The 15,228-nt window shown below is 40.0% G+C and overlaps 1 protein-coding gene across 7 annotated transcripts in view; it reads right to left on the bottom strand.

Moving 5' to 3' along the window:
• LOC135207335 (uncharacterized) overlaps positions 1 to 15,228 on the bottom strand; it is a 152,478-nt gene that overhangs the window by 16,260 nt on the left and 120,990 nt on the right. The window contains exon 1 of one of the 7 annotated variants that reach the window (XM_064239039.1): positions 1,549 to 1,877. The exons of the other annotated variants lie outside the window; for them this stretch is intronic. Within the exon in view, the coding sequence (XP_064095109.1) occupies positions 1,549 to 1,609 (61 nt within the window). The 5' untranslated portion in view covers positions 1,610 to 1,877. Of the gene's footprint in view, positions 1 to 1,548; positions 1,878 to 15,228 lie in introns of those variants that run through there. 7 annotated transcript variants of the gene reach the window in all.

Raw genomic sequence — 15,228 nt, 5'->3', positions numbered from 1 at the left:
TTTATACATATGATCGGAAGAGAGAGATTTAGGACTGATATGCATATGACCTTTTGAAAACAATATTATGTGCAAACAGGATGCGTGTGAGTGAGGCAAGGAAGAGGGCATCCCTCGACTCTCTACATGTGACGGGTGATGTCACGTGACCATAGAAGCTTATGGTTACACGGACCACACGACGAACGTGACTTCTCTCCCACATCACTGCAGTACTTGGTTCCTCAGACAAACACCCCTTCCCCCACATTCCCCACAAGCCACAAAGCCCCTTCAGTACCTTTATATTAATCCTCGTCACCTTGCGTTCCATCCCTTCCATGTACCCCTGGCCCAAGAGTGAACTGTCATTCATAGCCTCTGGCCCGTTGCAATTTTCCTGGGCATTACACGTTGCCATTTACAGTGGTTCTCAATTTTTTTTTTCCCATGCACTCTTTCATCATGTAAGAATGTCATCTACCCCCATCCCATCCCAAAATCTGCTGCCTCAAAAGGTGCATTCTAAATAATATGCAACAAAATACTAACACAAACACACAGGCTAGCGGCGAGAAAGCCCAGCGTGACCTCTCCATAGTGCGCACACTGCGTTTGAGCCTGACAACCTGTCGTCACAATGCCCTCATCACCCCCTTCAAACCCTATAATTCCCTCCAAGGGGGGAATTTCCCCCTGGTTGAGAACCACTGGGTTAATAAAAAACGAACACTTTTTTTTTTTTTTATCGAGAAACGCCTCCCCATTTCTGATCGATATTTTCATAACAATAAAAAGACAAATCTGACTGCCGTACCTAAAGAGTTGTGTCATGCTCTACGATAACGGTTACCTTTCATTTTTGTTCGCTCTTTAATAATTGTTCACTATAAAGACTTCTAACATATATTCTAAATACGGCACTTTCTCAGAAATATGCACCATCTGCGGACGATATATTTTGTAAGGCATGTGCGTGGCTGCAAGTAAAATGGGTCTTAAAACCATGCAAATAAATAACCAACACAAAGAAAGACTATGGAGAGGGGGAAATCTGTATGGATGTTAATTTGTTTTGTTTTTGTTTGTTTGTTAGTATGGTGTTTTTACGTTGCATGAAACCAGTGGCTATTCAGCAACGGGACCAACGGTTTTATGTGACTTTCGAACCACGTCGAGAGTGACCTTTTATCACCAGAAATACACATTTCTAACACCTCAATGGAATGCTCGAGAATAGAACTCGCGGCCACCGAGTTGACAGGCAAAGACCATACCGGCCACGCCACTGAGGCTCTGTTAATAGTAGATATATAAGTAATAAAGGAACGATTCATTCTTTAAACTGTTACAATGCTGAACTCTCCTGATGATTGGAAATAATGAAGGAAACTATACATTCGTGTCACCGCTTTCATCTTTTGCTTCTCAGTTGATTTACGGATCATGTTTTCCCTCACTTATATTCCACTGCCCCTTCAGCGTCAACAGAGAGTATTTTTCCATCGATAACTGTTTACAATCACATGAAATAAATAAGAGGAAAATAGAATACTGGATAAAACTTACCCGTCATACTGGCTGGACTTCGCTGCAAAATATCCAAGATTACCAGGTTGTGCCCAACCATGACTTTTGAAAATGTTTTTGCCTTTCTTTCTTTTTAATGGTGTCACAGATTCCTCTCTTCAGTCGAGTGAAACACAACATAACGTCTGGCACTACACTGGCTGTAAAAAAAGAGCCGAGAGCTTTAGCCCAACTGCATAGGAGTTCGAGATAACTTCGAGAAAATTTCGACGAATCTGACAGTGGCTGTTACCCTTCGACACACATGCGTGCTTGTGGCACCCTTGATGTCGGATGGACGTGAGTGTCAACGCGAGGAGGTCTGGGGCGATTCTGGCACTCTCCAGTAAGCGTGGCTCTATAAAGGCTTGACTCCGACAGGAAACCTCGTCATCACACAATGCCAAGTCCAGTCTAGTCACGCCTTCCTGTGAGGGGCACTGCTTCAAATACTCCGTTTTCTGTTATGACGACATGAATGTGTTCCACAAGCACGATGATTGAAAAAAATGCATCTGCCTATTCTGAAACGCATTCGTCTCAATGTTTCGTAGACGCTGCTCCGATTTTCTCGAATTCGTTCCCTCAAACGAACTTACCAGGAGCATTCAGGTCAACTGAATTTATGCGTTATTTTTATCGGTGATTCTGACGAGCAATTCAGGATGTACTGACTGGCCGTCGTTTCTAACGTTTATGTGACCGATCTTTTTCTCCACACCTCTAAATTCCACACTTGTACTTGAACTGTCCTTCATCTTAATGGTGTTTTTTTAACTATGAGTTATGAGAGTTCTATGCTTACGTCTATGAGAAGCATTTCAAAACACTTCAATGATGAACATGGTAATAATAACAACATACAATAAAAACATCCAATGTGTTTCATTTTTGCAGAGAATAAATGCTTCCAAATCATCACGTGAAGCCAGCGCTAGAGGCACGTGCCTCGTCTCATGGACGGGAGTAAACGTTGCAGGATGACACAGGGACAAAATGCCCGACGCCTACGCGCGTTCTCAGGCTCTGCGGTTCATTCGTGCCCCGTCCCCGGGGGCATGGTACTGGTGGCTAGGAGTTGGGGGATGGGGGTGCAGGGCTGGTACTGCTGGGGAATGCCCAAGAATGGAGTAGCAGAGACAAGGTATGAAGATCAAGGTGGGCGGAGCTCTTGCGCAAGGCAGACTGTCTACTCGTGCCGTGTCTTCACAAAGAAATTGTTTATTTCGATACATTGTGGTTGCTCCAAGTCTCAATCGCCACTTCCAAGAAGCTAAAGTACCAACCGACGAAGGCAATCATTCTCTCCTGATTGGGCTTTCATAAACTCCTCCTCTTCCTCTTGAACACAAAACACAAACAGGGTGTCACAAGCGATGACCAATTTCGCAACAGGAGACAATGGACTAAAAATAGAATGAGGAAATACTGCAACCAGTCCTCCGGATGTTGAAATTGCACATAACGGTTATACCGTCATGAGGAGCTTTGATTGATGTCAGCTGGGCGAAATCAAATATTAATATCCTCATACCAAATATAATTTGAAAAAAAAAAAAAAGTTCAGGACATTTTATGCACCTGTGATATGTACATCATGACGTCCAAGAAATACCGCAGTGGTTTCTCAATATCGGAAAATATTGCCAGCTTCCTCCATATCCGTCTGTGCGTCCGTCAGTTCGTCTGTCTGAAGTGCCACGAGCCAGTAGCACAAATGACGACACTTAACCTAACTAACCTCATCACCTGAATTAGAACCTCATTGACGCAGTGATTGCTTTACAAATTGGTATCAATGAGTGACACTTGAAGCTTAAGAGGTGATCATAACGACGACCTTTTGTAATCATACAAAAGATCTTCTTCCCCCTAGCTATAATATCGCCTCAAGATTCGAGCAACTTCTATTCCATTATGAAATGAATGACGTTGCAGTCTTCCAAAACGAATAATTCGAAATGACGTCAGGTTTCCCTCCTTCCCAGATACTAAAACGGCCTTCCACTAAAATGTCTCATAAGTGGCAATCCCTTTCCGAAGAACACTGTTTCAGAAGAGGCGACTAACCGCAAATAAACCCTTCGGTCACATTGCAATGTGCTATGGGAAATGGTCACTTTATGAAACGTCTCTTAGTATCATGTACAAGCACACGTAAGTCAACATTCCCCAGCAAGAAGCTTCCACGATCAGAAGGAATGTTGATGCTCGTTGGGAAAAAGAAGGGAAAGAGGAAAAAAAGGCGAAGATAATCAGAGGACAAATACTGGTATTATATAGTCATAAAAACTTCACATGTGATACCAACATAAGTCAGACAGATGGCTTCTTCACAAACAGACAAGAGGTATTTGCTTGCGGCAGTACACTCAAGTTCTCGAAAGTAATTGCTTGTAGCAATATACAATAGCACTGGAGAACACACACACACACACACACACACACACACACACACACACATATATATATATATAATTTATTATATATATATCTATATATATATTATATATAGATATATTATATATAATTATAAATATATAAACAAAGGCTGGGCTGCTTATTCGAAGATCGTTAATAAGTGAATAATTTTCTAGTCCATTTCGGCTTTTCCATTTATTCCACTTTTGACATGAAACCTCCCATGCTTGGCTATACTTTCAGTAGAACTGGAAGTTGTTTAAAAGAAAAAAAAATTATTATATATACATATATATAAGAAAAAAAATATATTTTTTCTTTTTATTTTTTTTTCTTTTAAACAACTTCCAGCTCTGTTGAAGTATAGCCAAGCATGGGAGGTTTCACGTCAAAGGTGGACCAAATGGAAAAGCCGAAACGGAAGAGAAAATGATTCACTTATTTCCGATCTCCGAATGAGTAGCCCAGCCTTTGGCGTAAAGGAAAGTGTAACTCATAATCACCGAAAGAGTCAGCGCGCTCCACCCGGAAACAAGGCGTTGCGTATTCAGGAGGTGAAATTTTTTCAGAAGAGGCACTGAAAACGATTCACGCTGGGTGGGAAATGATTTGTGACCACAGATGTCATGGCGGACTCCAAGATGACGTCAAAATGTTATTGCGCATCGAATGATGTAATTGTTTGTTTGTATGGTGCTTTTAAGTTGCATGGAACCAGTGGTTATTTCAGCAACGGGACCAACGGCTTTACGTGACTTCCGAACCACGTCGAGAGTGAACTTCTATCACCAGAAATACACATCTCTCACTCCTAAATGGAATGGCCGAGAATCGAACCGGCAACCACCTTAGGTGGGACGCAAACACCATACCAACCACGCCACTGAGGCGCTTAATGAATGATGTAATTGTCTAGAGATTTCGATATATACAAATACGGGAAAAGGAGACAAGTAGACTCAGCTATGTGTAAGAAAGCTGCCTATCATCCAGCAAAAGTATTTTCTTCAAAGCACACATTCGATTTTGATTTTATTTAGTACCTCCAGGCTAAGCACATTGGAGCTCCATGGGAATAATACCCTATTTTGCGTCCGTAACGAAAATAGCGCCGACAACTAACGCACGCGTGTGTGGAAAGGACACCTGAATCACGGTGCATGGCAAGATAAAACTAAACTTCTAGATACAACTTTCTCCCTGAAACGTAATACAATCTTCATTACTAAGGAAATAAAAGCCTACTGTTGTTAATCAAAATAATAATATGCTATAAAAATTAATCGTACCCATGAAATTGCAGAGAATGCAGGCCTGCTGCTACTGATCTGAAAAATGAAATCTTATAATAAACGCACTTCTATCGCTGTTTACTAAAGGGAAAAATCATGTTGAATAAAGATCTATTCATCAAAAATAACTTTTATTTCTAACTACCAATGTCATTTTTCATTGGTCGCTACGCCTCCTATGCAATTCTGTCTCCGTTCATTGAGAGCTTTCCTTCTTTAAAAAGTGTTGCTTCTTCCAATGATTCCAAAGTCGCTGCCTTCCCACTCTTTATCCGTGGACGCTATGCATCCTCGATTTCTTCGGCGGATGATCCTCGATAAGAGAAATGGGCATTCGCGAACGAAAAACTCAAGGCTCGTCGCCATTCCAACCAAAATAAGATACCCACCATATGCAATCTAAACGCCTCATCAGTTGCAAACAAACAACTGTTTGCGTAACTTAAGTCACCTACAACTTTTGTTTATTCATATATCTCATTACTAAGCAACGGACTATTTTTCATGGTTCCGGAGCTAATCTCAGCCATAAAAATGCCATACTTTCATGCATTCTAATGCAATAACAACCGGTAAAATATTAATAAAACAATACTATGACCAGACACAATTCATCGCGGATAAAAAAAAAAAACACACACACGCACACACACACAAATAAGAGGAGGCGATCCCTCTATAGTACAAAAGAGATACGACCGTACGGCATAATATTAGTTGGTCTTCCCAGCGCCAGGTGTCGACTCTGTCAAGTCTTATCGATAGACCTCACATTCGACCACCAACGTCGACACATCTCTCTTTTATTTCTGGCGTTGAAGAGCTTCTGCACTGGTTTGCTCAACAGGTCATTTCAATAACTACTAGTTTAGTTATCATTTACACGCTCACATCTTGTGCGGCGTATGCAAGAATGACAATTCATGTAAAACCATTAGCAGCAGTAAATCGTACTGCTGTGATAACACTATAGTACTCAGCTGCACTGCTGTGATAACACTATAGTACTCAGCTGCAATGTTTAAAATCATTCCTTCCAAGTCACATTTTTCAGACTTCTTCTTAATCAAAGCATTTATCAATTAGAACTGTATTCCTTGAAGAGCTTGATGATATGAACAATGATCTCACTCAATTTTTTTTTTTTTTTTTTTTTTGAAGCAGGATTCCGCAAAATGTTATGCGTGGATTCTTACAAAAACATTTTTTTTTTTACTAAAAGACTGGCAACAAAATGATTACATTTAGGATGTAACAAATGTAAAATTTAGGAATAACTTTTTTTTTTTCAGGGGTAGGGAAAATCTTCAGTCCTGGCGGGGGTTTGCGGTCTCCGGATTTTTGTCATGATATCTTTTACGTAGATTCCCACTGCCTTTATTTTTTGCCATTACTGCAACCGATAATTGGACTCTGTCGTTATTTCCGTCGCCACAAAGAGAACAATTTGTCAACCATGGTATGATCATTCTAGGGTGGAAGGTTGAAGAAAGGGCGGGTCTGGAGGGAGGGAGCCATGGGCGGACCAGCAATGATTTAAAATTGAAATAAGCACAGGTTTCTTCTCATTCTCCAGTTACATCATGCTTTTTATGCTAACAGACTTAGGGCCGCCAGTTTTACAGATTTATAACAAACTGATGACGATAGGTATTCCGTAAACATATCATTAATAAATATATAAATATATATATAATATATATATATATATATATATATATATATATATATATATATATATATATATATATATATATATATATATATATACACACACACACACACACATATATATATATATATATATATATATATATATATATATATATATATACACATATATATATATATATACATATATATATATATATATATATATATATATATATATACATATATATATATATATTATATATATATATATATAGACATATATAGTATATATATATATATATATATATATAGATGAATATATTTAAATTTACATTCATTAATTAAAAATATTATATCTTTTTTTTGACATGTTTACGGAATACATATTGTTGTCAGTTTGTTACAAATCTGTAAAACTGGCGGCCCTAAGTCTGTCAGCATAAAAAGCATGATATAACTGGAGAATGAGAAGAAACCTGTGCTTATTTTAATTTTAAATCATTGCTGGTCCACCCATCTCTTCCTCCAAACGCCATGTCTTCCTCCAAAGACGTCACAAAGTAGATGGCATGAATCCAATTATATGATTTTAATTGGATTCCTTCCGTCTACTTTGTGACGTCTTTCGTCTTGACTGAACTTCTACTTCTTCTAACCTTTCTTCAACAAAGTGGAACCTGGAGGCTGTTATCTCTTTGATCCGTCATTCTCGCTGGATCTCCACCTCAGCGTCTGATTGTCCCGCAGATGACTCGACGAGTCGCTAGTGGGAAAAGGGCAATCCCTCAGAGGTGTCACCGACCGCAAAAAGAGAGTACCTCTAATGAGTTAGTACGACCCTCCTCTTGTTGGCGAAAGAAGTAGTCGTGGAGCGCGATGAAGTCGTAAAACGGCCTTTAACGGCCCTTAATTAAATTCTCCTCAATTAAGGGAGTGAACTCTCTCTCTCTCTCTCTCTCTCTCTCTCTCTCTCTCTCTCTCTCCTTCTCTTTCGCTCTCTCAAGAGTTACGTAGTCTATCGAGTGACATAATCTGGAAAGGGGAGGAGTCCTTGACCTTCAAAACATTTCCCGAAGGCTCATCTCGACGACGATGGCATTCACTGTCAATCTCTTTTTGTATTCTATCATTTTTCTAAATGATGCTATGATAATTCGACTATTAAAAAGCAATACTGCGCCATAATTTTTAACTAAAAATATCTAGTGCAGTATCATTTCAAATATACGCAATAACCTACACGCTTTGACATCGGTCGTTCGTCCAGTGAATTTAAGCATCGTTGGGCCTGCCTGGCAAATAGCTGGAAGGGTGACCGCCAAGAAAGGCCAGAGGCCATTTGTATATCTGTGGGCCTGGGCGTATGGCTATCAATCTCATCCCAACGGGTATTGTTGAAAACCTGAATGCTAGGCAACTCTTCCTGAGGGAAGATATATATATATATATATATATATATATATATATATATATATATATATATATATATATATATATATATATATATAATATATATATATATAAGTGTGTGTGAGAGAGAGAGAGAGAGAGAGGAGAGAGAGAGAGAGTCTCACTCTGGTGGGCGAGAAATACTTGATGAGACCCGACCGCTGTTAATTATTTTATAAATTACAGTTTGCCGCATCACTAAACACTACGTCTCATTCACCGCTCTATCTTTCTATCTAACCGCTGCTGAAACTCACAACAGTTACCTGACAATCAGCTATACGCAAAGCACTCATTAGCTGAAGAGTAGAATGAACTTTCCAGTATACTGTTCAAATCTCGGGTCGACTTGGCTATGCCTTGAGCTACCTTAATACACAAGCTATAATTAAAAATTAAAAATGGAATAGAAAAATAAACGTTCATATTTCGAAGTAAAAAAAATATATATATATAAAGACTAAACAAAATCACATTCATTAATTAATGAAGAATCGAGCATATATAACAGCGAGTTGGCACCACACCTCCCCCCCTTACCCCAGCCCCATACACCCCATTCCCCTATCCCCTGCCCTGATCAGAGTCTCCACACATGGGCATGAGGGGGACCACTGGCCAAACAACATGAGGCTGAGAATGTGACTGTAGGACTCCCATTACTGAAGGTTCCATATAAGATCGTGACTTTATTCTCTCTCTCTCTCTCTCTCTCTCTGCGGTTCCCTTTCTGTTGTTTCAATGTTTCCCCTGAAGAGATATCACTCGCTTTCCTCTGACAAGGACACATGGTAATCTTTACGATGCAGTAAATTTTTGTTCGTTTTCTCTTTCTTTCAGATTTAATGGTGTATCTAAAACTACCACGAACAAACACACGCTTCCCATATGCGCACATACGTACCCAAGAAACACAAACACTGCAGTAGATTCACATCAACGTGCATTTGATGTCTAGGCCAATCCCATACGACGCTCCTGATTGGCTGTTGATAAGCCAATCACAGGGCTGGAAACTCTCAGTCTCTCTCGAGAGTTCACATGGGTAGGATCTATGTTCCACCTCTCCTGAGGGATACGTCTTTCATGAGAAGTGGAACATACATCGTCACTATGTGAACTCTCTCGAGAGACTGAGAGTTTCCAGCCCTGTGGTTGGCTTATCAACAGCCAATCAGGAGCGTCGTAAGAAACTGTCCTAGACAACAAATGCACGTTGATGTGAATCTACTATAGTACGTGTTTAGTTTCCCGATTGACAGTCAACTATAACCCAAAGGAGAGGTCTATTTTTCCTAACTAAATTTCCTGTATGCTTAACCTCAGTAGATCTAAGGGGTAACACCCCCGAGACTTTCCATCACCTAAAGCCGTCCCCTAACGTGGATAAAAGAGTGGGGGTGGGGGTTGAACCTAAGGTCAATGACCTTGCCTTGTTTGAAACCACTCGTTACAGAAGCTTGTATCAGACTTTAGAGGGAGTCAGCGGCAAAGTTATTTTTATGATTATGCTGGCTTTATGCCAACACGGGCTCTTGCTCACAAGCAGCCCGAGGTGACTGAATGCTTTGCAAAATGTTTATTTCATATTTACCAACAAACATAACGTGGACTTCCGATACTCAGACTGGATACATTTCGGTGGAAAAAAAAAATTTTGTGGAAACGAAAAAACAAAAAACAAAAAGACATTACAATTTAAATAGACATTTAAGCTGTAACTGGTAACCTTAAAACGTCTATTTTCCGTTTCACGAAACGAGTCAACATTAATATTACTTTTTTTATTAACTACAGAAAGTGCAACACAGAAATTCAACAAAATGTGAACACCCATGCAGCACGGGAATACAGAACAAGCAAATAAAGAAGCTTATTTTTTCTCACAGAAAAATTGTAATCCGTTCAAAGCAACGTTCTAACAAGGATGTGGGGTCTCTTCGGCAGACGGCAGACAACAAAGCCGTGATGCACGTGACTTCGTTTTAACTCGGAATGAGAGGACTAGTTCACGGCCACGAAGTGAGTTCTTCTTATCGGGACACTGAACTAAAATTAGACACATTTCCTTGAGAGAGAAAAGTTCCACATAAAGCTCTCCATTCACATGTAAATCTACAAATAAAGGTACATCAGTCTACATGGATAATAAAGAATAGTACAGAATACAGAATTTAGGCTAAAGGCCAAGCGCTGGGACTAATGAGGTCAGTCAGCGCTGGAAGGAAAAGTAACAGTAAGAGGGTTTGAAAGGTGTCACAGGAAGAAAGGCTCGAGTTTGCACTATGAAACAATTGTCAGGAGAGGATGGAAAGTCAGAATGCAAAGAGATGGAAATATGAAAGGGGGTACAGTAAAGGGAAAGAAAGAGGCTGCAGCTGGGGGCCGAAGGGACGCTGCAAAGATCTTAAGTAGTGTCTTACAGCGCATCACGTGAGGTGCACTGACGGTACCATCCCTTACGGTGGGGGGGGGGGGGGGGGGGGGGGGGGGGTGGGGGGGGGGGGGGGTGGATGCAAACCAAAAATTATAACATTCAATAATATTACATAATATATTTTTTAGTCGATCCCACGATACTTTTCTTGGTTGGTAAACCGCATCAGAAAAAAATTAATGCTACAAAAACCGATTAACTTAGCTAATCAATGCGTTAATCTTTAATATCAAGTTACTGAAAAGAAATAAAAGCGAATTTGAAAAAATAAGTAAATATTCATTCTCTCAGAGAGAGAGAGAGAGAGAGAGAGAGAGAGAGGTCTTCTCCCTGACAAAGGGGAAAAAGGAGGCAACCCACAAAGCACTGAGGGACCACGTGTCTCCCCCTCCTTATGTCCATTTCACCGTAATCGAAAGAGAAAACTACTGTGCTGTCACCGTGTGACTCGTCAGCGCATTCCGCGTAAATGGGGTGAGTGTCGTTCGGTTCCCTCCTAAATCGCTCCTCCGTAACTCCGAGAAATCCTGACAACACGCGACCCCTTTCGTTACATTTCTGTCGTGAGTATCCTATTCCGGCACGAACCGCTCCGGGACAGGGGCCAAGAAGCGGTGAACCAAGCCTTTTGTCATTCTACAATGCCGCTGTAGCAACTGACTCTTCTTCTTTTTACCTTCAGATTTTCCCATTTCTATATGGGGTCGCTGTTTCTAGTCAGCATTCTCCATCTTCCTCCGTCCTGTACATCTTGTTCTCTTAGACCCTTTTCCTTCAAGTCATTCAATCATTTATCTTTCCACCTGAACTTTGGCCTTCCCCTCCCTCTTCTGCCCTCCACCTCCATGTTCATAACCCTCTTACCTACGTGTTTCATCTTCTCTCCTCATGACATGACCAAACCATTTGAGTCTTCTTTCCTGAGCTTTTCTGAAACCTCTAATACTTTGACTGTCCCCCTGATCAATTGATTAAACTTCGTAAAATGATTTATTTCAAATCTCTTATTGTCGCCTTTGGAGAGACTTCAACAAGTTTAGGTATCCATATTTTTCCTAATTCGTGTTTTTTTATATATATTTTCATGAAAAACTTTTTCATTTGTTCTTTGGCATCTGGCCACCGTTCTAGCACCGAACAATCATGTTGACATGATCTCATCTTCAACCTTCCCCATAGGTTCACAAAGTTATCAGTTACCATATGAACACTAAAATGAATAAGAGGAAATGACGAATCTTTGAGAAAGTTGTTGCATATGATTATTCCCTATAGCTGTACATTTATTTTTAATGACCGCAGAGAACAACAACACCTCTAACAAGAAAGCCCTAGATAAGGCACACACTGCAGAGAGAGCACCGCGCCTTTGAGCCCAAACGATATCACCACCGACTGACGCCGGCAAAACAACAGAACCTTTGTTCACCTTCCTTGTAAAACAGCAGCCATGTGTGAAAGGAGCGAATAAATCAAAGGAAATTCTCCCGAAACGAACACGTGAGGGAGTCAGAATCCTTCTGGCATCCGCTGCCTCTCGGCTCTTGCAGACACACTGACGCCTTCAGCTACTCAACATCCGGCCTTTGATCACACACCTCCTCCTCCTCCTCCTCCACTCGGGCCCCCCTTCGACGTTCACTTTCAGGTACAATCACCTGAAGGGAGGGGGTAAGGGGGGAGGGGATGACATGAAGGGGAGCAGGGATAATGCATGCTGAACAGAAAATCGCAAGTCACGAGGATCGAAGGATAAAGCATCTTTTTTTATTATTAGAGAAAATATCCAATATTTAACAATTTCTAACAGTATTACATGCAGAATTTTATCAAAGTTGACTTACATTTACCAGAATTAAAAAAAAGTTTCATCTTGTAAATTTTACTAATAATCTATGTATTTCAATGTTAATATTTTACTGTAGGTACCCACCTAAGATTTTATCAGTATATATCTATTTTTTTTTTATTATCCTTGATTTATGCCTCGGTCTATATATCACTTCGGTGGTTCGAGGGCTGAAGGTTTTGCTGTTTTAGATTAAGCTGACCTTGTGTCAGCACGGGCTCTTGCTCACCGAGCAGCCCGTAACATGCAGGAGGAGAGGAAAGCTAAGACTAACGAGGCAGACCTCAAATGTACAAAGTAGGCATGTCAACAACATAATTAAACTAAAAGAGAAAAGAAGGCGAGAGAGAGGAGAGAGAGGATGAGGGAGGATGAGGTGAGATGATTGGAAGATGCGGTGAAGAGAGCGAGAGTAGTGAGGAAGAAGAGAAGAGAGAGAGAGAGGTAATGTCATGACGAAATGATTTAGAAATCTACATTAACTGTCAAAGTTACTTAAAACCTAAAACATACAGAATCACAAACTGCGCTCAACATTCCGGAAAGACACGACAAAATTTGTGTCTTTATACCTGTAAGGTAATATGGAACTGAAAATAAACAATTAATACATGCGCAAGTTTGATATCCCATCTATATCTGCGCATGACGCCAAAGGCGCTATAGTAGATTCACATCAACCGTGCATTTGACGTCTAGGCCAGTCTCTTACGACGCTCCTGATTGGCTGTTGATAAGCCGATCACAGGGCTGGAAACTCTCAGGCAGGATGTATGTTCCACCTCTCCTGAAAAACGTATACATCAGGAGAGATGGAACATATATCCTGCCTATGTGAACTCTCGAGAGACTTAGAGTTTCCTGCCCTGTCATTGGCTTATCAACAGCCAATCAGGAGCTGATGTGAACCTACTGTAGGTACAAGTCTGCCGGCATCAGATAATATAATTCTTCGTATGTTAAAAAGTTACTATGCAATAATCTCACAAAGCCTCTCACTGTGTGTGTTAGTGTGTGTGTGTGTGTGTATGTGTGTGCGTGCGCGTGTGTATGAGCTAGCAGACGCTGTATCAAACACCGAATTCGATAAAACACTTTTATCTAAATAAGAATTAATTCAAGAAGATATTTAGTTAAGCAAAATATTTAATTATCTATTATCAAACGTTCACGTAGAGATCGGATACACGAATGGTAATCAAGTCGTGTAACGGCAAAATAACAACTAAGATACAACTGGAAAGAAAAACGTTATCGAACGTCTGTATGATGATACATTATGAACTCCAAAACTGAACCCTCAAAAAAAAAAAAATCAACAACAACAACAACGGTCCTAGAAGAACCCATACTAAATCCGCAAAAAAAAAAAAAAAAAAAAAAATAAAAAAAAAAAAGTCCTAGATCCGAACTCAAATGAAAAAAAAAAAAAAAAAAAAAAAAAGTGTCCTGGATGAACCCCAGACTGAATCCGCAAAAAAAAAAGAAAAAACGAAAGAAAAAACAGGGGCTAGACGAACTCCAAAATGAATCCGCAAAAAAAAAAATAAATAAATAAAAATAAAAAGTCCAAGATGAACTCCAAATGAATCCGCAATGAAAAAAAAAGTGTCCTGGATGAACCCCAAACTGAATCCGCAAAGGAAAGAAAGAAAGAAAAGAAAACAGGGTCCTAGATGAACTCCAAAATGAATCCGCAATGAAAAAAAATAAAAATAAAAAAGTGTCCTAGATGAACTCCAAACTGAATCGCAATATGGATCCATTTCATAAGCATAGGCAATAAGCTTGGAATTATAAGTAGCCTCTGAAGGAAAACCTTTTCAGTGGTCTCCAAAAAGAGGACCTTGAGTGGTTATTGGAACAAAGACATCATGTGGTCATGAAGAGCAAGTGTGTTTGCCCAATCCGTTGCTCTCTCTCTCTCTCTCTCTCCACAAACACACACACACTACCTTCTAATTATTACTTAGCATTACCATTTGTGCAAGAAATAATCTGTTCTTTATTACTATTGCACTACAATTATCTTAAACGGTTGCAGATTCTTACGTAACAAGACAAAACAACCTCTACATCAGAGAGAGAGAGAGAGAGAGAGAGAGAGAGAGAATTCTTACCATTTCCGACAATCCTTCGGTAAACTGCTCAAGAGAATCTCTTATATAAGATTACTGTACAAAGCAGCAGAAACTCACGCATGCTCTCTCCGGCCACATCTGGGATTAAATTTATATCTGAGATTCAGTCACAAAACTCTGATAAGCTAAAAGTGTTTTATCATAAAAACTCTGGGCTGGTTAACAAGTACTACGTTGATAACAACTACAGTACTCAGTTGACAAAAAGAGCATCAGTTTGATGCAGAAAGCAACGAGAGACCCTCTTCTTCCCTTTCCGGCGAGCTCTTTGATGGAGGAAATGAGAGATCATAATTGGCGATTAAAATACTCATCCCGCCAATCGGTATTACACAAGCAACAAGCGCATACGAAGTGCGTATCATTTAACGCAATGGAACTGCGTAAAGGGTAGCAAGGATATTAGTAGGTCTTTATAATGAGTAAACATATTAACGC

Source organism: Macrobrachium nipponense, chromosome 32 (genome assembly GCF_015104395.2).
Source record: "Macrobrachium nipponense isolate FS-2020 chromosome 32, ASM1510439v2, whole genome shotgun sequence".
NCBI classification, from domain to species: Eukaryota; Metazoa; Arthropoda; class Malacostraca; order Decapoda; family Palaemonidae; genus Macrobrachium; species Macrobrachium nipponense.
Note: the sequence above shows the minus strand (reverse complement) of the source record. Positions and strands in the feature narration are given on the sequence as shown.